Source organism: Podarcis gaigeae (assembly GCF_964106915.1).
Source record: "Podarcis gaigeae genome assembly, chromosome: 2".
Classification (NCBI taxonomy): Eukaryota; Metazoa; Chordata; class Lepidosauria; order Squamata; family Lacertidae; genus Podarcis; species Podarcis gaigeae.
In genome coordinates, this window is record NC_139679.1 from 18,736,461 (window position 1) to 18,759,277 (window position 22,817).

Consider the following 22,817-nt stretch of genomic DNA (forward strand, 5'->3'; position numbering starts at 1 on the left):
AGCAGGCCACACCACTATAAAGGCAGTGGTGCCTAGGCAATACGAGAAGTGCTTTCCTCTCATGCCACACACACACACACACACACACACACACAAAAAAAAATAAAAAATAAAATAAAATACAATGTCTATTGCACTTTGCTCTTCTTTGCTGTCCCTGTGTGCAACCATCACTGGTAGTGGAGCTCCTTTGGCCACAAAGAGGCAACAAACTCCGCGAGGGGACTTCACTTCAGAGCTATCCCCAATTCATTAAAGATTTTAGAGCGTGGAGAAAAATGCAAGGGACAGAATTCTCTGCTAGTAGCCTACACTGTTAAAACTTTATGAAGCATACCAACAAGACCAGGCACCTCTGAGTACAACACTTAAACAACATTAATAAGACTAAAGTTAGAACTCATCTTATGCAGAAGTCTCCAAATATTAAGAACAACTTTCCTGTATTAAGAATAGTACACATTAAAGCACGTAATCAGAAAGATATATGCAGCACAACATAAGTGTGCGTGGTTTTGAAAACGGGAAGGATAAAATGTACAGTAGCTACAAGAGTGTTCTTCCAGGCTTGTCATTGCTCTGCTGCTTCCCTCTGGGAAAACCCAATATTAACCGCTGAATCAGTGCAAATGTCAACCGGGTTTTTTCTGGAATGATGTTTGCTCCAATTTATCACTAAAGAGCAGGATTTCTTGGGGAAAGCAGCGGGGCAAAGGCAAACTGCTTGGTCCCATGCTTTCTAGGTATGGGACAAGTGCAGGTCTGGCTGAGCCCTCAGTTCGAGATCCCATCTGATGCTGAAAGCATTGTCATACATATGGAAAGATGCCAATGTGAAACAGCTGTTGCAATTTTTTTCAAGCGCGGAAGCCATGGCTAGAATCTTACCTTTCTGCCCCCTGTGTTTATGCGAAGAGGGGTGAGGAAGGGGTCGAATATCATATGGCTGGTTTCTATGTTGACCGGTGATTGCCTTTTCCCAACAGAACAAAGATTCCAGGCGGAATTCACCAGGCCCCAAAATGAAGGAACTGTAACGAAAGAAAAGGGAAGGAAGTTTAAAGAAATGGTTCTGGGAACAGGGCAGAGGAAGTCAATGCAAGCACTACTGATATTGTGCATCCCATACGAACAATCACTGTGAAAAGTTAAAATAAGGAAGGATCAAAAATTAATACAGAGGTACCTCGGGTTACAGATGCTTCAGATTACAGACGCTTCAGGTTTCAGACTCTGCTAACCCAGAAATAGTACCTCAGGTTAAGAACTTTGCTTCAGGATGAGAACAGAAATTGTGTGGGGGTGGCGCAGCGGCAGTGGGAGGACCCATTACCGAAAGTGGTGCTTCAGGTTAAGAACAGTTTCAGGTTAAGAACGGACCTCCAGAACGAATTAAGTTCTTAACCCGAGGTACCACTGTAGAATCTTTTAAAGAAGCCAAGAGGTGCAATCTGAACCTCCAATCCTCCACACTAGAGGGTGCTTGGATAGGGTGGGCCTCTGCCACTGAGGAAGCTCCACTGTCAGCGGAAAAGTCCGGCCTGTGAGGAGCCCACCAATGTACCCAAGCAAATGGTGGGCAGGCAGAAGTTATCACTGGTGCCATCATCACAGGGGGTAGCTTGAACTAGATGTTTCAGGGGAAGGGATAGGGGTTGTTCAGCACAGAATCTGCTAGAGCGGCAATGGCTACAATGCTCCATCAAATCCCTCTGCCGCCAGCCAAGGGTTTGGCTGGCTCCCAATACTCAAGATCCTTGATTGTTTTCTCGAGTGGTGGTTGTTTCTCTCGCTTTCCTTTCCCAGGGTGCCTGTAACTACTACAGACACTGTGGTTCAGTGGCGTAGCGTGGGTTGTCAGCACCCGGGGCAAGGCAAGTAATTTGCACCCTCTAACCCGTGGATTTGCGCCCCCTAACCCTAACCCCCAGATGTTGCGCCCGGTGCGGCCGGCCCCCCTGCACCCCCCACGCTACGCCACTGCTGTGGTTATTTGCACTTTAGAAAGCAGGGAACTGCAGAGAACTCTTAGATAATCCCATGCGATTTTGCAGAATGTATCCCCCCTCTAAAGAAAAAGGAACCAGTGCTTTTTGAAGGCAGCTCTGTCTAGGGAAGTTTTGAATGTTTGATCTTTTATTGTGTTTTTAATATCCTATTGGAACCTGCCCAGAGTGGCTGGGGAGACCCGGCCTGATGGGCAGGGTATAAATATTATTATTATTATTATTATTATTATTATTATTATTATTATTCCGGTGCAGACAGTACAGAAGGCACACCCTGAAATAAAAAAAATACTTAATGCTGTTTTGTTAGCTACTAAGTAACAGGTGGCGCTGTGGGTAAAAGCCTCAACGCCTAGGGCTTGCCGATCGAAAGGTCGGCGGTTCGAATCCCCGCGGCGGGGTGCGCTCCCGTTGCTCGGTCCCAGCGCCTGCCAACCTAGCAGTTCGAAAGCACCCTCGGGTGCAAGTAGATAAATAGGGACCGCTTTCTAGCGGGAAGGTAAACGGCGTTTCCGTGTGCAGCTCTGGCTCGCCAGAGCAGTGATGTCACACTGGCCACGTGACCCGGTAGTGTCTTCGGACAGCGCTGGCCCCTGGCCTCTTGAGTGAGATGGGCGCACAACCCCAGAGTCTGGCAAGACTGGCCCGTACGGGCAGGGGTACCTTTACCTTTACCTTTAAGTAACAGGTTGCCTTGTACACTTTGCACAGCAGCCCGTGAAACAGCAATTACATGAAGCCTGGATAGCTTAGCTGGTTAGAGTGCGGTGCTAAGAACACCAAAGTCGCAGGTTTGATCCCCATTTGGGACAAGCTGCATATTCCTGCATTGCAGGGGGTTGGACTAGATGATCCTAAGGGTACCTTCCAACCCTACAATTCTATGATTCTGCGTTCAGAAAGAGGTCTCCTAATGACTGTGGCTGTAGCAATCAGCCCTGACAGGTAACATGGGCACGTATTCATCATTGTCAATGTTGCCATGATGTCACTGAGGGGGCTGGAAGGGTGCTGGTTGCTATTATTTATTTCATAGATTTCTCTCTCTTTTCCAACTATAGTCCTCGTAGGGCAGGCTTCCTCAGCCTCGGCCCTCCCAATGTGTTGAGACTACAACTCCTAGCATCCCTGACCACTGGTCCTGCTAGCTAGGGATCATGGGAGTTGTAGGCCAAAAAATATCTGGAGGGCCAAGGCTGAGGAAGCCTGTCATAGGGGCTCACATTGATAAGCATTCAATGATACACCTTTAAAAACACAAAAATGGGGGAAAGCTGGGGCAGGGAGATCAATAGGACTTGTGTAAGAACTTGCAGTTGATGCAGTTGATTTCTACTGGACAATTGGTCTTGCAAAGGTCCTGGTGGAAGAAGAAACTGTCTGGCTGAAAAGACTCTCCTCCCTGCAAGACAGGGGAGTGGTTGTGGGCGGGAGCCCGAGCACCGCCCCTAGCAGGGGGCGTTAGCCCCTTGCCTCCACCTCACCTGGCTGGCGCCCACGCCCCTCAGCAGGCATCCAACCAGGTGCCTGAGGGGGGGGCGTGTTCAGCAGCCTTTTTGCTGCGGCGCCAGCCTCTGCCCGGCCTCATTCTTCGTCCTCTCGTCGCGAGTCACCCGCCCTCCACTCCCTTTTAGTTAGGGCTTAGGTCATTGGCCTTGCTATGGACCTTAGGTTGGTCGCCCTGGTTGTCTAGGGGGCCTGGTAGGAGTTTTTTCCATTTGGCATTAGGCCTTTTTGGTTTTTTCGCCTACCTCGTAGCAATCGTCACAACTTTTGTGGTATTGGTGGGTAGGTTAGGCATTGGAATAATGTGTTGTGCTGTGTCGAAGTGCTAGGTGTGGCCATCGCCTATGCATTCAATTTTTGGGTATTCCGTTAAAGGAATCTGGCGGTCGTGTATTCTGTCTGATACCTGCTTGGCGGGAGGCCATGGCACGACCCTCGGTGACATCAGGGGACAGCCTATAGTTGGATTAACATCAACAGGCTCCACCTACTGGTGAATTAACCCCCTTGTTTCAGAAATCCAATGCCTAAGCCAATACCTTTTCACTGCTGTAATCAATAAAGTTGTGGCCTTTCCTTGCCCATTAACCTTATATCACATGTCCTTGTGTATTCTTTCCACATTGCGGGGGTCGGGTCCTCGAACCACAATATTCATTTATTAGATTTGACAGCTGGCCTGACAGTCACCCTGAAGCTCTGTATAAGGTGGTTCCTGGTTTACCGGACCTATTATGCCCAGTCTCTGCAATAACCTCTTGAGGCTGCCATGCTGATTATTTGTATCTCCTCCTCAACTGTCATCTATGTGATTAGTGCCTGTGTTGTAGAAGGGGCCTGAAGCTAACATTTCAGCTACAGAAGGCTACTTTCAAGCAAGAGCTTTGGCATAGTAGGCACAAACAACTTAGGACACGCTATGTCAAGCTAACCTTTGACATAGTCAAACGATAAACCCAACAGGGGGATTTTCAAAGGACAAGGGGCGGGAGGAAGGTTATTCTGCTGAGCCTTCAGTTTGCTGTGTGCATCTCCCCCACAGATAAATTCATCTGCTCTGTTCTTCCACTTGCACTCATAATGCCTGAAAATTTAATTTCCAGCTTCACTTCCTTTCCCTTGTGTTGCTGCGCTGAGCCTTCTGTCTCTCTCTCTCCCCTCCCGATGACAGAAGCAGCAGGTGAGCAGAGGGATTGTCGCGGTGTTTGCTGAAGCAGCAGAGATCCAACAAAGGTGGCTGTGTCACTAGCGCTGAACATCAGTCTGTGGCTTAAAGGATATCATTGATCTCATGGAAAAAGCTGGAGGTGTTAAAAATGACCGCACAGATTTGCCACTCCCATGTCCTCAGACATGCTTCAAAGTGTTCATAAACTAATCTGAAAACATGTCTGATTATCATAGCTCAGGTCCAGTCCCCATCATCTTCAGTTAAAACGATTTCAAGCTGGCTTCTTAGATTTATGGGTTACCATAGTTTTCTAATTATGTGTTGGAAGCTGCCCTTTTTTTTTACAAATGGAGGCAGAATATGCATTTTTAGACAAAGAGGTTGGTTGCTCTACCAAGTGCTTTATTTATATTCACACACTTAAACTTTTGCAATCCTAAGCAGGTAAGCAAAACAGGAGGTTGAATGGTGGCTGGGGATAGAGAAATCTCTCAGAGTTTCTATTTTTTCCAAGCTCAAGTTGAGTTCTCCACATTTCCACATCAGTTTGCAACTTATTTTTTATTTTTTTTAAGAAGTCTGCATAAAAAAATGCATTTTAGTGTGAAGTTCTCCTAATACAGTATAGGCATTTTTGCATAGTGATTTCCCCCAATATAATGCATTCTCAGTAACATGCACATTTTCCCCCTCACACTTTAGGCCAGCATATGCATTTTTTGGTACACTTTGCTTGGTTGGAAAACGGCCCTGCAATATTTGGGGAGTTTGGCAGGTGTGGTGGCAGCACCAATCTGAACTTTGCCCCTCCCACACTACCCATTACTGGTTAGATTCTCCCCCCCCCCCCTTCCTCCCTGAGCAGGAAGTAGAGTGGGTAAGAAACTGGAAGATTGCTTATTTAGTTTATCATGCTAATGTTCAACACAGGAAATGGTAGCCCAGCAAATAATGTGACTGGATGGCAGTTCATACATTATTACAATGATACCTTGGTTCTCAAATGCCATGGTACTCAAACAACTTGGAACCCAAACACTGCAAACCCGGAAGTAAGTGTTCCAGTTTGCGAACCTTTTTCAGAAGCCGAACGTGCTCCGTTTTGAGTGGTACGCTTAGGATTTGAGTGCCACACTTCCGTTTTGAGTGTTATGCTGAGGTCTGTTTTTGCTATTTATGTTATGTTTTTGTTTTTGAGACTCTTTTTGTTTTGTTTTTGCGACTGTGTGGAACCCAGTTCAGCTACTACTTGCTTGATTGTGTGACTGCAGTACATTGTTTATTGCTTTCATTTTATGGCTCAATGGTCTTGTCAGATAGTAAAATTCATGTTAGATTGCAGTTCTGGGGGTTGTTTTTAAAAGTCTGAAACGGATTAATCCATTTTGTATTACTTTCTATGGGAAAGCGTGCCTTGGTTTTGGAATGCTTTGGTTTTGGAACGGACTTCCAGAACAGATTAAGTTTGAGAACCAAGGTGCCACTGTAAAGGTAAAGGACCACTTGGATGGTTAAGTCCAGTGAAAGGTGATTATGGGCTGCAACGCTCATCTCGCTTTCAGGCCAAGGGAGCTGGCGTTTGTCCACAGACAGTTTTCGGGTCACGTGGTCAGCATGACTGAACCACTTCTGGCACAACAGAACACCGTGATGTAAAACAGAGCACACGGAAACACCGTTTATCTTCCTGTCACATTGGTACCTATTTATCTACTTGTACTGGCGTGCTTTCGAACTGCTAGGTTGGCAGGAGCTGGGACAGAACAATGGGAGCTCACCCCAGCGCTGGGACTCGAACCGCCAACCTTCTGATTGGCAAGCCCAAGAGGCTCAGTGGGTTAGACCACAGCGCTACATATAAAGACAAATTTTCTTCCACATGAATGTGAATCTTCCACACAAAATACCAGCTGCATGCCATCAGGCTAGATATTACTTATTCTACATGGCTTCAATCCCAGGCCCACTCAATGCTTCACATGAACTAACAAGCATTTCAGTCTAGACAGAGGCCCTCTGTAGACTATGAGTGGTTGGGATGCATTATGGATGCTTACTATGATCTAGGCAGTCCGATTAAAAGCAATGTGACTTACGTTAGATGCGATGAACTTGTTTCATCAGCTCCAATGGGCTGTGAAGTTCTTGTTTACTCATAAATAACTCTTACTGATATCGTTGGGTTTTCCTCCCAAGTAGCTGTTCAGAGGGTTGCAGCTGAGGCCACAACTAGCCTTCAGCTGCATTTCAGTCAGCAAATTCCACCCAACGCTTTCAACACGCAGGTGACAGAGACAGGACCTTTCATACTATATAGCACTAATGCAAAACACATTAGCGTCAATAGCTGGCAAATGGGATGTGTAACATCAAAGAGGTGAGTGAAGCATTCACATTTGAAAGGCCTTCACTGTTTCCATCTCTCTACAAACACCGGAGAAATGCGTATGGTAGTAAGATTAAAGAACAGGAAATTTGACATTTTGTACAGTCCACTCGCCAACAGAAGATATTCAGTTCTGATCACTATTAATACAAGAAAGAGGTGGAGGAGGAAAAGAAAACCTTTCAAGAATACTCGGATTGGCACAGAATAACCAAACCACACACCTCAGCTCATTACAAACTTGCACCAATCATGTGGTGGTTGCTTCTTCACTAGGCATTCAAACTATAATCCTCCAGACCTCCTGGATAAAATTAAGAATGGGTCTTGATAACATCAGAGGGAGTATGGCAAAGAACAAGTCATCTCCAACCCTGCACTTAGCAGAGGACAGTACAGTGTAGAAAGTTCAGTCATGCCCTAAAGAGCCAGGACTCACAGAAACTGTTGTGCAAGTCCCATTATGCCTTAGTATCTTGGGTGCATCATGAACTTTGAGCAGCGTATATGGCCTCCAAACAACAGACCCTCACCTCTCCTTACTCCTGCCCCCATCAGCTGGAGGTAGTGGGAATGGCTGGGAGCATCCTTTTTCCATGTCTAAGGTCTCAGGCGCTACAGTTGCTAAGGCAAATTGTATGGTGCATCCAAGGGACCTGGACATTATAGTTGCTATAGTCTCTATGTTCTTGAAGAAGCTGCTAGAATCTCTGTGTATATGTGTGCATATTCTCATATATATATGTATGTAGGTATATGTGTGTGTGTGTGTGTGTGTGTGCGCGCGTGTGCGCACGCGGTGGTTTTTTCTAAAAAATGTTTAGGGCTACTTTCATTTTGACTCAAGAAAATCACCATTTTATACTTCAAATTGGGAAAAATAAATACAGTAGATGGACAAAAATACAAAGATTCACAAAATGTTTAGGGGTATGCATACCCCTATGTACCCCCAGAAAAAGCACTGTATATCTGTGTTTATGAGAATGTGCACACTCTCTCTCTCTCTCTCTCTCTCTCTCTCTCTCTCTCTCTTACTGATATAAACCATTTTATTAGATGACAACTACTGAAAAATTGTGAGTTTAGCCACCTCAGGTAATCCATTTGCTCTTTGTCGATTTATAAAGGCAAATTATTGCTTTAAGACTTTATATTTTTCCCTCTCTCTCTCTGCTCTTAAATACAGTGAGGGGGTGTTTTGTTTGAAGTGCCATCTTCTGCAGTTATTCCTATGTTTTTAAAACATATTTATTTTCTTTCTATATTTCTCTCCTGTTCCAAATGGCAAGCAGAGTTCCACATTTACAAAACAAACTTTTACCAGAACCCATTTTGTTGTCCTTCTTCATTATTGCATTCTGAGGAATTAATGATTTCTTAGAGAGATCAGAACAGCATTTATCCAATTTGGATTTAGCGCACACACACACACACACACACAGACACACACACACTTACCAATAACAGACAGGAGTGGGGGCATTACAAGCCAATTAAACAATGAGTGCCGTTAATGAAAAAAATTGTTCACAGTGCATAACAACGCAAAAGAAAAGAAGAAAACTTTAGTTAAACCAAGAAGGTTTATCCTTTTTTCCTCTAAGAAATTAAAAGCTGAAATCTTATACACATACGAGCTTGGGTGTGACTGAATGCAGTGGGGCTTACTTCTGAGTAGGAAGCCATAGGATTGTGCTATAATAGTATTTTAAGACTATTTTAAGCCTATTCATCATTTTACTTACAAGGGCATAGTACAAGAAGCATTTAACTACTCTGTAGAGAATAGTATGCATATAATTTTCAGATATGTATTTGAATCTTAAAAGAAATAATAATAAAAAATAGGCAGGGATGTCAGCAGTATTTCCTGGAACCATATGCAAATTGTATCCTTTTTGTGGGTGGGGTGGAGGGCTCAGCAATAAATCGGGTACCACACGCAAGTAATAAAACTGCCTGGCAGACAGAATGTCAACTGGTGAAGCTTTCCCATATCTGTATTTCCATAGTAGGAAAGGCTTGGCCTATTGACTTCTCCTGCACATTCCCTCCCTGGCAGGCCTGATGCCAGGCAGTGCCATCATTGGACACATTCTGGGGTCCACAACTCTGCAGAGGGGGAGGCACACTGGTGATTCAAAGAACCTCCTGGTCCTGCTGTCTTCTTGGAAAGGCAAAGGTAAACGGACCCCTGACCGTTACGTCCAGTTGCGGATGACTCTGGGGTTGTGGTGCTCATCTCGCTTTACTGGCCAAGGGAGCCGGCGTACAGCTTCCGGGTCATGTGGCCAGCATGCTTCTGGTGAAACAGAGCAGCGCACGGAAACGCCGTTTACCTTCCCGCTGGAGTGGTACCTATTTATCTACTTGCATTTGATGTGCTTTCGAACTGCTAGGTTGGCAGGAGCAGGGACCGAGCAACGGGAACTCACCCCGCCGCGGGGATTCCAACTGCTGACCTTCTGATCGGCAAGCCCTAGGCTCAGTGGTTTAGACCACAGTGCCACCTGCGTCCCTAGTTGCTGCTTATTCATGGCCCCTCTCCAAGTGTGCAAACATGACTATGGCAGGAGATAGTTGTGTTGACTGATCTCAGGAAGAGAAGGAGTACACGGGCAGAGATAAGTCCATTTATGCAAGGAAGAGCTTCCTGAGATAATTATGACTCAGAGCCCCCTCAAAATGTAGAGTTGGCACTGCTTCCCATCCCTGTCATTCATCTTCCCCTCTAGCCTGCTGCCTGGCATATCTGGGCCCTGATCGGTTGCCCACAGTTGCTGGCTAGAGCAGAACTGGCACAGGAACAGCCGTGCAGCCGGAAGGAAATCTGAATGCTACAGGGAGAACACAAAACCTGCTGGCTGCTGATCATGGCTGGCGAGCCTTCTTTTAAAACGTTCAAAAACAAAATGAGGGGGGCAGGCAACCTGACCCCGACCACCTCACCTGCAAGTAAGGTAAGCCCCACTTCACCACTTTGAAACCCTGAGAAATTTCTACTGGCCTATCTTCAGCATGTTTTCTTTTAACGAAAAGAAACAATTGGTAAAATTGAGCATCCAGTGAAATATTGGCTTCGGACTAGCCCACAGAAAGATACATGTTTAAAGAGATGGCTTAATATATTTGTTTGCTTATTATTAGCTACCACAATAGACTGCTGGTATGATACTGGGGGGGGGGGGGAAATGGGGTGCCATCTCGTTCTCAGGATTGTGGGTGCCCACCGCTGCAACGTAGATGTGCAACCTCACACCCACCCACCCACCTGCACATAGTGTGTGTGATGTCACATGCATTAGGTGCAGGTGTGTGTGATGGCCTGGGAGTTGGGCTCGGGCTCGGAACCAGAGGAGTCTCAGTCTGCACCGGATCCTTTGCCTCAGGCATCATCTGAACCAAGTCTGGGGCCTGATCCTGAAGAGTCCCAGTCTGCACAGGTTTCCCTGCAACAAACACCAGCTGGGCCGAGTCAGGGGCCTGATCCTGCCCTGGCTCTAGATGCAGGGATTACCTCGTTGCCTTCAGCTGGGCCATCACTCACAGCTGCTCCACTACCGGTTGGGTCAGGGGAGGCTGAGGCGGCCCCTGGGTCTAGTAACCCACTGACGTCTCCCGAGATGCAGAGACTAAGGTCTGAGAGAAGGAGAGACCTGAATACTCACAGGAGGAGTGCTCGCCTTCCGGCAAAACAGGGAGGTGAGTCGCCGGGAGATCAGGACAGGCCCCTACCCCGACAAAGATAAAAGGCTGTCGGATGCCGCCCCAGGTTGCGGGAGAAACATTGCTGTATGCTAGATCCTGCCTGAGATCCTCTACCTGTCCTTGCCTGGTTTCCTGCCTCGTGTTCTGCCTTGACCCTGTTGGACTGACTCCTAGTGGAACCTTCAGATTCTGGACTGGTCCTGGACTGCGTTTCACGGGTTACCTCCGGGCCCAGGACAGTGTTCTTGTGATGTCACACATCTGTGTTGTGGTGGGTGGCGGTGGCAACTCCTCTTCCTCCTCCTATCCAGAGCCAGAGAGGCACTCTTTTTGGTGGGGATGGTCTCGCACCAGGAGGCAGAGAGACTGCCTCTGCATCAAAGCCACAATCCCGGAAAAGAATGGCTCGCTGGCTCGCTATGGAGGATGAAGCTTTTTTCATTGACTTTGTGGGTGCCTGGCTCCCACAATTTTATTATTGATGGTGCCCAAGCACCTACGGCCTCCTGGAATTGGCTCCTAAAGGTAAAGGGTCCCCTGACCATTAGGTCCAGTCGTGGCCAACTCTGGGGTTGCAGCGCTCATCTCGCTTTATTGGTCGAGGGAGCCGGAGTACAGCTTCCAGGTCATGTGGCCAGCATGACTAAGCCACTTCTGGCAAACCAGAGTAGCGCACGGAAACACTGTTTACCTTCCCACCAGAGTGGTACCTATTGATCTACTTGCACTTTGACATGCTTTCGAACTGCTAGGTGGGCAGGAGCAGGGACCGAGCAACGGAAGCTCACCCTGTTGTGGGGATTCGAACCGCCGACCTTCTGATCGGCAAGTCCTAGGCTCTGTGGTTTAACCCACAGCGCCACCAACATCCCACCTATGGGGGGAGGGGGATATAAATAATATTGATAAGGAATATAGAACTAAAAGGGACTGGGCTAATAGAAATCCTCCTCCTCCTCCTCCTTTTAAAAGAAGCCTTTATTAAGAGTTTCACCATGAGTAAACAAACCTCTCTATCTCACTTCAAAATCTCTCTGGTGGTCAGATGAGATCTGCAATACATTCTCCTTCATTTCACATGATGTTATTATGGTATTTATCCTCTTTTTTTTTTTTTAAGAAGAAGAAGACAGCTTTTCGCCGTGTCTACTGATAATAGCAGAAGCAGCAATATTAAAGGATGGCAGATGTAGATTTAAGTACTTAGAGGGGAGGGGGACTTCTTAAATAGGAGAGCTGCTCAACAATGGAATTGCCAGGGGAAGCTGCTGAATATTTTCTTGGAGATTTTGAAGAAAAAGTTAAGATTGCGATAACCCTGCCTTATGATAGGGATTTAAGTCTGTGTGGTCTGCTGGGCTTGATTTGATTTTATGATTCATGGGAAGACGCAATGAATGCAAAGGAAACTAGTAACTTTTTGCTGTGATAAGCCCATGGGTCTCAGCTGTAAAGGCAATAAGTTGCTGGAAAGAAACTTTAGCATGCTACCCTAATACACAAACTCTGCCAGTTGAGGGGCTATCAGTGTTTCCCAAACACGGGTCTGACACATAACCATAGTTGGTTGCACAGTCCTGACTGGTGGGTTTTGGTTGTGCTTCTATGGATACTGGACACATGCATGCCATTTCTCCTTTGAGTTTTCCTGATCACACTGAGAAGGTATAGGATACAATGGCCATTTTCCCAGTCTACTAGCAGAGTATCAAACTTCTCATTTTTTAATTCCTGTGATGCTGGCTCATATCCACCCCAGATCAGGAGGGTTCCTTGCCCTGTGGCCAGTTGCACAGCTGAACGCCATTCTGTCATGTCTTTTGGTGTCCAAGATTTATGCCTCTCAAGCATTTATGGCATTACATTTAGCTTTTATGTAGAAGTCGAGAAGGTCATGTGGTTATCTGGAGGCATTAGCATCATGGTTTCCTTCAAGCAGAGTAGGTGGAAGTAATGAATGGACTGCTTTTAATGATGTACACTGAGCTCTTTTCTCTCTCTGTGGTTTCAATTCCCAATTTCAATAAACTAGCTTGAGATTTTATCTTCGGCACCGGTAATTATATAAGCCAAGAATAATTGCTGGGTAAATACAACCTGATTGGCTTTTATTTTACGGCTGGGCTTCATTTCAAGCTTAAATTATGAAAATAATGAACTCAATGAATAAACTGAAGTAGAGATCTTATCAACTCTTACCTCCAACTTTAGAACTTGGACTGATTTTTAGAACTAATTTACATAATCCTTTTAGCCTGGAAAAAATGTGGGGCATTTTGAACTACCATGCATTTTGTGGCAGAGTACAGGCTACTTGGTCCCTGTGCCACCATGACAGTTTGAAAGCCATGGGATCCTAGGACTGATTTATTCAGTGCTTTTTTTCTTTAAAAAAAATGTTTAGGGGTACTCTCATTTTTCTACTCATATTGAAATACAGTCATACCTCATGTTACGTTTGCTTCAGGTTGTGTGTTTTTGTCTTGCGTCCCGCGGCAACCCGGAAGTACTGGAATGGGTTACTTCCAGGTTTTGCTGCTTGCGCATGCATGCCAAATTGCGCCGTGCGCCTGCACAGATGTGGCACTTTGAGTTGCGGGCTTTTCACATTACAAGTGGGCCTCCAGAATGGATCCCGTCTGTAACACGAGATACCACGGTACTGCCCCTCAATGAGGCCAAATTTAGACTCACAAAATGTTTAGGGGTATGCGTGCCCCTGCGTCCCCCCAGAAAAAAAGCACTGGGATTATTGCAGGTGGCCAAAGGGTATACTGCACCCAATCCATTTGTGACCATATGATACAAGAGGCCACTGGCCCAGTAAACTGATCTAGTTCCTCAAAAGCAGTTTTGCTCAGGTGCTGCCTATGCTGTTCAGAGGCTACCTTTCTATGCTAGGGTATGTCTCTCCCCCACATAGCACCTGCCCTTCAACTAGGTGAATCGCATGCTGCTGTGGAGTCTGTGAATCCATAAATCTTAGAGACAGGGCCAATTGTGCAAGGATTTCCCCACCCAACTCATCACCCTACCAGGAAGAAGGGTAGCAAATAGATAGATTTGGCTCACTCCATTGGCCACACCCACACTATGCATTAGCATGGGGTCATACCATGTGTGTGTGTGTGTGGGTGTGGGCACATACATATGAGGGAAGGAGGGGAATGAAAGAAGGGGAGTAGTAAAAGATTGTGTATCCACAATAAGTGCCTTGATGGATAAGAACAGATGCCCATCTATTGAAGCATTCTGTTCTTATAACAGCCAATCAGTTGCCAATGGGAAATATGCCAACAGGACCTGAGTACAAGAGCACTCTCCTCATTTGTGATACCCAGCAATGGATATCTATAGGCATAATTCCTCCGGGAGTGGAAATAGAACATACCCATCTTAAGTAGCACTCAGTGATAACCTTATCTTCTTCCATAAGTTATGAATTTCTCTAATTCTTTAGAGCCAAGTTAGTGGCCATCGCTACATCTTGTGTGTGTAGATTCCACAATTCAACTATGCACTGTGTGAAGTCATAACTTCTTTTGCCTGTCCAGAATCTTCCATTATTCAGCTTCAATGGATGGCCCCAGGTACCAGCATTATGAGACACAAAGAAAACAAAAACTCTACATCTCCTGTCACCACACCATGCATAGACATCCTACCCTAAACAAACCTTGCCATCAAACACCAGTGCTCCCACATGCTGAGCAATGAGTAGCTTAGTGAGATGGATGCTAGAGTAGGATTACCAGATGTCCCCGTTTCCCGGAGACAGTCCCCGGATTTGCAAATCTGTCCCTGGACAAATTCGATCCCCGGAATGTCCTCAGATTTCATTAAATGTCCCCGGGAAATGTGACACCCTGCTCTCCAGGAGTGATATGCAGCTAGAGGCGTAGGAAGATATTTTTTGCGCAGGTAGAGGCATAGTTGGGTGAGGGGATCGAAGAGTGTGAAAGAACGGCTTTGCACCTTGCCCGGCAGAGAAACTGTGTGCCTTGCGCCATTCCTGGGCAACGGAACACTGCCTGCCTATGAGAGATTGCAAGTTGTCCAGGAGGGGTGCAAGGTGCACGGTTTCTCAGCTGGGCAAGGCACAGAGGGGTGAGATGACTTCGATCCCCTCGGCCAACTGGAGCAGTGGCAGAGCTGGCGCACAGCTGGGCGGCTGAGCGTGAGAGAGAGCGTGAACAAGAACGTGTCCCCGATGGCTGGGAACTGCAAAGTGGAGTCAAACTGGAGTAGGGAAGCCTTATGTTCTATGAAGTTGAGGCTGCTTGAGTTGAGGTACCTCCATTGCAGGGGGTTGGCCTAGATGCTCTTCAGAGTTCCTTACCAAATCTGTGATTCTGTGATCATCCCACAGTTGTATTCTCAAACTCTGCTTCCAACCCCACCCCCCAGGTTTCTCTTCTCCTCCTCAAGACAGCAAAACAGCTGATGTATAGAAGTAATTAGGGATAATAAAGCATGTATTTTTTTTTAAAGTGTTCCCAGATTAATTGAAAAAAAATCTGGTAACCATACGCTAGAGCCCTCAAAAGTTGACCCAACCATTCAGCCTGATGACTCTATCCACTTCTACCCAACCACTAGACAGAGAACAGACTGAGAGATGCCAAGGGCAGCAAACTTTCAGGGGCTTCTAAAATACCTCCAAAGAGATGCATTTACACCTTTCACCTGTACTATATACAGTGTTTTAATTCCTGAAATAGTATTTATTATATTTGGAATTTCAGGTTGCTTGTAGGCAACCTGAAAAGATGTAGTGATATGTAGACTAGAATACACAAAAGGGTATATTATTAATGAAGGAATACAATGGAAAAGTACAAGATAGCCTCATAGCTGGTCTGCTAAACCCAGTTGAGACATTTGACAAGAAGCATTTTTTTTAAAAAAAAAAAAACACAACCACCACAAATACTAACCAACTGCTGCAACAACAGGAAAAAAATGCAATAAATACAAATGAAAGAAAAATAATGTTTGAAGAAGAAATCTACTCATAATCTCTGCTAAAATCCTGAGTGGGTAAGGATCTGTTTTTTTGTTACACGCTCTTTGGTTTTTAAACAGCTGCAGACAAAAAAGATAGACAAAGGTCTATCTAGTCTAGCATCCCTGGTGAGATTCCCCTAGCTATTTTCCAGTAGTCTATCGTCATACTCTCTTCTTCATCGCTGGCATCTGATATCAGAGGTATGAAACCTTTGCACGCAAGGGGATTCCATTTAGAAAGCTTTAAAAATGCTTTTATAGTTCCACACGCATCCACACATCAATCACTTACCTCTCATATACCATAATGAGGTTTCAGTCATGTATATATAATATGCTATGACAACCCACTTGCCTGAAGTCCATATACAACTCTTACATACTGATTCAGCAAGGAAACGTGTGCATAGGAGATTCCCACATAGACATCCCTAGCTGGATGGGGACACAGCCTGTGCTGTGTGTTTGTAGTCCTGTTGTTGTTTAGTCATTTAGTCGTGTCCGACTCTTTGTGACCCCATGGACCAGAGCACGCCAGGCTCTCCTGTCTTCCACTGCCTCCCGCAGTTTGGCCAAACTCATGCTGGTAGCTTCGAGAACACTGTCCAACCATTTCGTCCTCTGTTGTCCCCTTCTCCTTGTGCCCTCAATCTTTCATAACTTCAGGGTCTTTTCCAGGGAGTCTTCTCTTCTCATGAGGTGGCCAAAGTTTTGGAGCCTCAGCTTCAGGATCTGTCCTTCCAGTGAGCACTCAGGGCTGATTTCCTTCAGAATGGATAGGTTTGATCTTCTTGCAGTCCATGGGACTTTCTAGAGTCTCCTCCAGCACCATAACTCAAAAGCATCAATTCTTCGTCTTTGGTGATCAGCCTTCTTTATGGTCCAACTCTCACTTCCATACATCACTACTGGGAAAACCATAGCTTTAACTATATGGACCTTTGTTGGCAAGGTGATGTCTCTGCTTTTTAAGATGCTGTCTAGGTTTGTCATCGCTCTTCTCCCAAGAAGCAGGTGTCTTTTAATTTTGTGACTGCTGTTACCATCTGCAATGATCTTTGAACCCCAGAAAGTAAAATCTCTCACTGCCTCCATTTCTTCTCCTTCTATTTGCCCTAGTTAGCTACTTTGAATATGACCCAAAAGCAACTCAGGATGAGGAGGACAGAGGGTGGGGGTATGTGGCTTCTCCCTGTTTTCCTCTTCTCAGCAAACTGCCGCCAAAACATCCAAACAGGTCACACATGTGTTGGATTAGGGCCTTACCCTTTTATTTTTCTATGCCATCTGCTTCTGGTAACCTTTCTGCTCTCTGTCTTTTGTAGTTCTGAACTAGGTAATAGTTAATGTAATAACTGTCACATCAACAGCTGCAGATCAGCCTCCATCATGTTCCTGCACTAAAATTATTTTGCATGCCGCTGAGCTTGGAACTGTAATTAATTGCAGCCAAATAGAGACTATTTGCACCTCCTCCATAGTGATCTTTGGGGGGTTATTTACTACTTTTCTATTTACTTGCAAGTGTTAGGAAGAAAGCAGGTAAGAAAGTAATATTAGCAAAGCAAATCAGTCAAATGATGGTAGCCTCAGGACAAGACATTCTTCAGTTATAAGCTGGGTAATTACAGCTATCCATTTAATTACAAGTATCCAAATACTGGGGCAGTGATATGCCAGAGGAAAGAAATTTTCTGCTCATGGATCTCCTTGGTTGCCAGTTCCTGCACTTCATGTACTTACCAGCCTGATCTCTGACATGTCAGATCATGACAGCAGGATTGTTCCCAGCACACAAACAGCTGTAGTTGTTTAGTGATTAGAGTACTGGACTAGCACTCAGCTATACAACTGCAAATATAACATTTTAAATGTGTTTTAAGTGCAACATACAATGTGACACTAGATGGGAATGGTGAGCACTATGGAAAATTCAATGTATTTTTTTTTAAAAAAGAAAGCATTTTCAGAGCGGCTTTTATGTGTGTCTAGATTCCATCTAGGACTGGTAAGATTCCAGATCCCACTTCACATTCCTGCTTAGCCCTGAAGCTTACTGCGTGACCTTGGGTGATTTACACTCTTTCAGCCTTTACTACCTCACTGGGTTGTTGTGAAGAAAAAGGGGATAGGGGAAACCAGTTATCTCATCTTTGGTAGGATAGGAATTCAATAATGTTAATAATCTGCCACTGCTGTTGAGGCAGATGATGTTTATGAGATGACAAGAATGAGTTTGTGACGCAGAAGGAACATATTCAATTTTAAGTGGCACCTCAGTCAACCTAGAGACTGATGGAGAATGTGAACAGGTATTTTTTTTAACCTTGCCATTTCTTAAGTTGGCTGCTACGAATTCTCAAGTTGTGCGAAAGTGGAGTTTATGCAGATGTGTAGATAACTCCAGGCAAAGGGGGGGATTTCTGAGTCAGCCCCTCACGCTGGCATCAAGCAAGGCAGAGAACGAGTGAAGAAGCAGATGGCTCTGCAATTAATTTTCTCCTCAGTTGTACTTTACATTTTTCAAAGTGAAAACCGGCCATTTTTGTACATTCTCGATTGAGTGGAGAATAAGCTTCCTGGGACGTTGTTGGCCACTGTGTCAAGCATATGGATTTTCCTACAACCTTATGGTTTCAGCGACTTCATTCCCTTCATTTTTCTCACTGGAAGGTTTCCACAGCGAATGCTTTGTTTGTGAACGGATGAAAAAAGGCCCCTTCCTACCTTCTAAGATGCTGTAACCCAACTGCATGGATGTTTTCTCAGAAGCCAAGAGAGTGAGCTCAGTGGTGTTTACTCTCAAGTAAGCTGCCTTTAATATCCTAGATTTTATGGACATGGCAACAGATGGGAATATTTCATCAGGAGCTCATAGGTTATTAGGAAAACAGCAGAGAGCAAAAGCATACTTTATCTTAATAGAATTGCTCCTCGATATTTGTGGTGACGCTCTTACTGCAGTATGGCCTAGTGCTATCTCCCATCACAAAAGATCAACAGGAAAGAGGTTACAACAGCCAATATTGATTTTTTGGCTTGTATATTTGCTTGGTTTTGATGTTTTTTTAAAACAGGCTGAATCTCGGTCTTTGTGTAAAGAGTGCAACATTGATATAGCAGCCTAGCATGTTTTAGATTTCTGTTCCCAACTTTATTCAATATTAGATTTATTAAAACACAAACACAACAACAGCCAATCTCTCATCATGTCACAAACTTCTGTATCTTTTAAGCTCCCTTTTACCATCTCTTTGAATACAGGTAACTAGCCTCTTATAAGAGGGTTTGATACCTGTATCTATTTTAGAGATTATTGCAATTGGTTGGTTTTACTGATTTTATATCCTATACCCAGAGTGGAGCAGGTGGTGATGTGGTCTAAACCACTGAGCCTCTTGGGCTTGCCGGTCAGAAGGTTGGCGGTTCAAATCCCTGCAACGGGGTGAACTCCCATTGCTCTGTCCCTGCCAACCTAGCAGTTCAAAAGCACACCAGTGCAAGTAGATAAATAGGTACCGCTGCAGAGGGAAGGTAAATAACATTTCCGTGCGCTCTGGTTTCCGTCATGATGTCCCATTGTGCCAGAAGTGGTATAGTCATACTGGCCACATGACCCAGAAAGCTGTCTGTGGACAAACACCGGCTCCCTTGGCCTGAAGCGAGATGAGCACTACAACCCCATAGTCACCTTTGACTGGACTTAACCTCCAGGGGTCCTTTACCTTTACCTTTTTTTACTCTATACCCAGGGCCGGTGCAAGTCATTTTGGCACCTGAAGCAAACCACAAAATGATGCTCTCCCCCACGAAGGAAGAAGGGGTGAGTGAAGATCTACATCGAGAATAAGGTGAGAAATAAAGAACTACACTGGAAACAAGGTGGGGGGAGACACATATCTTTTTTTAAAAAAATAATATTTATTCAAAATTTTAAAGGTTACAATAAAAAAGGAAAAACATTTTTTTAAAAAAAACATTAAAAACATACAATCATTAAAAAAAGGAAAAAAGAAGAAAAACATACCTAACATAGTTGCACAAGATGGTTCTGCATTGTGCATCCTCTGTATGTCTGCACTATTTATTGTGCTTGACATCAATATCTTTACTGCAAGGCTACCTGCTGCTGCTTCTTTAGCTACTATTATTCTTCCCCTCTATGGCTATTTCCCTTACACATTCTTTCTTTCTTCTTTCCCCCTTCCAGAATATGAGGAAGCAGCCCTGTGTGGCAAACACGATTTTTATAGAAAATACAATTGCCAATTTTCTAGAAGCAATTTTAGCTGCAGCTGCATAATTGTGTTGTGTTTGGTAATAATAGCCGCAGTAATTATAACCTTCATTACTATGCATTGCTGCATCACTTTTTTGCCGACCAAAGTGGTAAAGATGGCTGTCGGCTCAGTATATGCAGTGTCTAGATGTTTCATTACATTTGAGATATGCTGATAAAATGAACAGCCTCATAAATCGTAACTGCACTTAATTACAGTTGTTTCAAAGTGGCGTACAAGTAACTCAACACAATAAAGAAAGAAAAAAATAAGATGAAACGATAAAATCAGAATGAACCTTGTTTTATTCACACAACAATCCTGTAACTTAGGTCAGTGTTCCCGTTTTACAGGTAAGAAAACAGAGGTTCTGATAAAAAAAATATCAAATCAAATCTATTCCCTCCCTGCAACACATTTGCATTTCTAAGAGCAGCTTACATCAACAATTACAGTGTAAAAATTAGCATTATGTCTCCTACAATATAAGGTTTCCTAGGGCTGGTGGAGGTCTTACACATCTGTACTGTGTGAAATGTCCCCCTCTAGAGGCAATGTTCAATGCTGGAACATGGTTATTAAAAGGAGGAATGCACAAGTGTTTTTCAACCTTAAAGCTATTAAGATTTCAGTGATGAAATTAAGCAGCCTTCTCTAAATAATGGAGCTGTAGATCAGCAGCTGAAAAGGGTACACAAAGATAGATGGGATTTTTATTTTGAATAAATATGGTTTATGGCTCCATACATTGAGCCTAGAGCAAGGATTGCGCTGCTAGCATCTTACAAGAAAAAGCACATGCCTGACTTTGTGGTTTCCCAATTTGCCAGCCTCAGGGAACCCTTTGCACACCGACTTGTTTGCCAATGAACAAGAATTCTGGACCTGCAACAGCCTAATGTTGCCCACTGCCAGATTTATTGGGTCTTTCTCTTGGCCCAAGCAAACGGGCTCTGTCTGTCCTATACATTCAAAGCAGCATTATATAATTTTAAACCGTTGCAGCTTTCTCCAAAGAATCCTGGGAACTGTAGTTAGTTAAGGGTGCTGAGAGTTGTTAGGTAACGGGACCCCTGACCGTTAGGTCCAGTGGCATAGCGTGGGGGGTGCAGGGGGGGCCGGCTGCACCGGGCGCAACATCTGGGGGTTAGGGTTAGGGGGCGCAAATCCACAGGTTAGGGGGCGCAAATCCACGGGTTAGGGGGCACAAATTACTTGCCTTGCCCCGGGTGCTGACAACCCATGCTACGCCACTGGTTAGGTCTAGTTGAGGATGACTGGGGTTGCGGCGTTCATCTTGCTTTACTGGCCGAGGGAGCCAGCGTACAGCTTCCGGGTCATGTGGCCAGCATGACTAAGCCGCTTCTAGTGAACCAGAGCAGCGCACAGAAACACCATTTACTCTCCCGCCAGTGTGGTACCTATTTATCTACTTGCACTTTGATGTGCTTTCGAACTGCTGGGTTGGCAGAAGCAGGGACCAAGGAACGGGAGCTCACCCCGTCGCAGGGATCTGAACCGCCGACCTTCCGATCTGCAAGCCCTAGGCTCTGTGGTTTAGACCACAGCGCCACCCGTGTCCTTGATGAGAGTTGTTAGGAGACTCCTATTCCCCTCAAACTGCCACAATTCCCAAAGTTCCCAGAGAAGAGGAGCTGTTTGTTTGTTGAAAGAAAAACCTGCTCCTTTTCCTTTATGGCGTATCCAAGAGCCCATATAGAGTCCTTAAGTGGGTTCCCTATCGGTAGGAGAAAACAACAGAGACCAACCAGAGTATATTGAGAAGCAAAGAGGATAGTAAGCCTGATCTTTATTAACTGTTGCAAGAGGGTCCCCACTCACCACACGTAGGAGGGAGGAGAACCCTGAATAATGGTGCACAAGCCCTTATATAGACTTTTGAAATTGCCCACCCTGTAGCCCAAGACCACCCCCCAAAAAACCTCATACAGAAGGACATACATCAAGCATCACAGAAGGAGGCATTCTACAGCAGAGGAGGCAGAAATCCTGTTTGCCAGGATAGCTGAAATGACTATGCTACAAGATCTGGACTCTCTCCATGCAGACTGAAGGTGTAAATAGGTGAATAAACCATATTTCTTAAAGCTACAGCAGTCTCTGCCATGTCTCAATTCTCCAAAGGAACACGGAGCCTGGTGAGTGTCCGAAGCACCCTAGAATCTTGCAGAGAGTGGGGGTTTGGACCCAACATTTCTAACAGTATTTTCAAGCCAATTTCTAACAGTTCTGCAGCATGTGGTGTCCTGGCTCTTTTTATCCAAACACCCAGAGATACTTGTTCCACAAGTGCCTTTACACTGGTAGCATAATGTAGTCTGGATTACGTTATGGAGCAATGGAGGAGAAATCCAATTCAGTTCACATTAATAATAATAATAATAATAATAATAATAATAATAATAATAATTTATACCCCACCCGTCTGGCTGGGTTTCCCCACATCTGGTGGGAGGGTGTTTCACAGGGCGGGTGCCACTACAGAGAAGGCCCTCTGCCTAGTTCCCTGTAACTTGGCTTCTCGCAGCGAGGGAACTGACAGAAGGCCCTCGGCACTGGACCTCAGTGTCCGGGCAGAACGATGGGGCTGGAGACGCTCCTTCAGGTGTTACTTAATATGGTATTGCTTAATTTGCACTTTCCAAGATAATACACAAACTGAAATACAAGTCATCCTTCAAAATGTGAACATCTCCAGATTTTACAAAGCAGCTGCAAGCCTGGTG

At 45.0% G+C, this 22,817-nt stretch overlaps 1 protein-coding gene across 4 annotated transcripts in view; it reads right to left on the bottom strand.

The window, feature by feature from the left end:
* The window catches only part of CA10 (carbonic anhydrase 10), a 336,993-nt gene that overhangs the window by 196,003 nt on the left and 118,173 nt on the right, over positions 1-22,817 (bottom strand). For all 4 annotated transcript variants that reach the window (XM_083727791.1, XM_083727792.1, XM_083727793.1 and 1 more), the window contains one exon: positions 889-1,031. In XM_083727791.1, the coding sequence (XP_083583917.1) occupies positions 889-1,031 (143 nt within the window). The remainder of the gene's footprint in view (positions 1-888; positions 1,032-22,817) is intronic.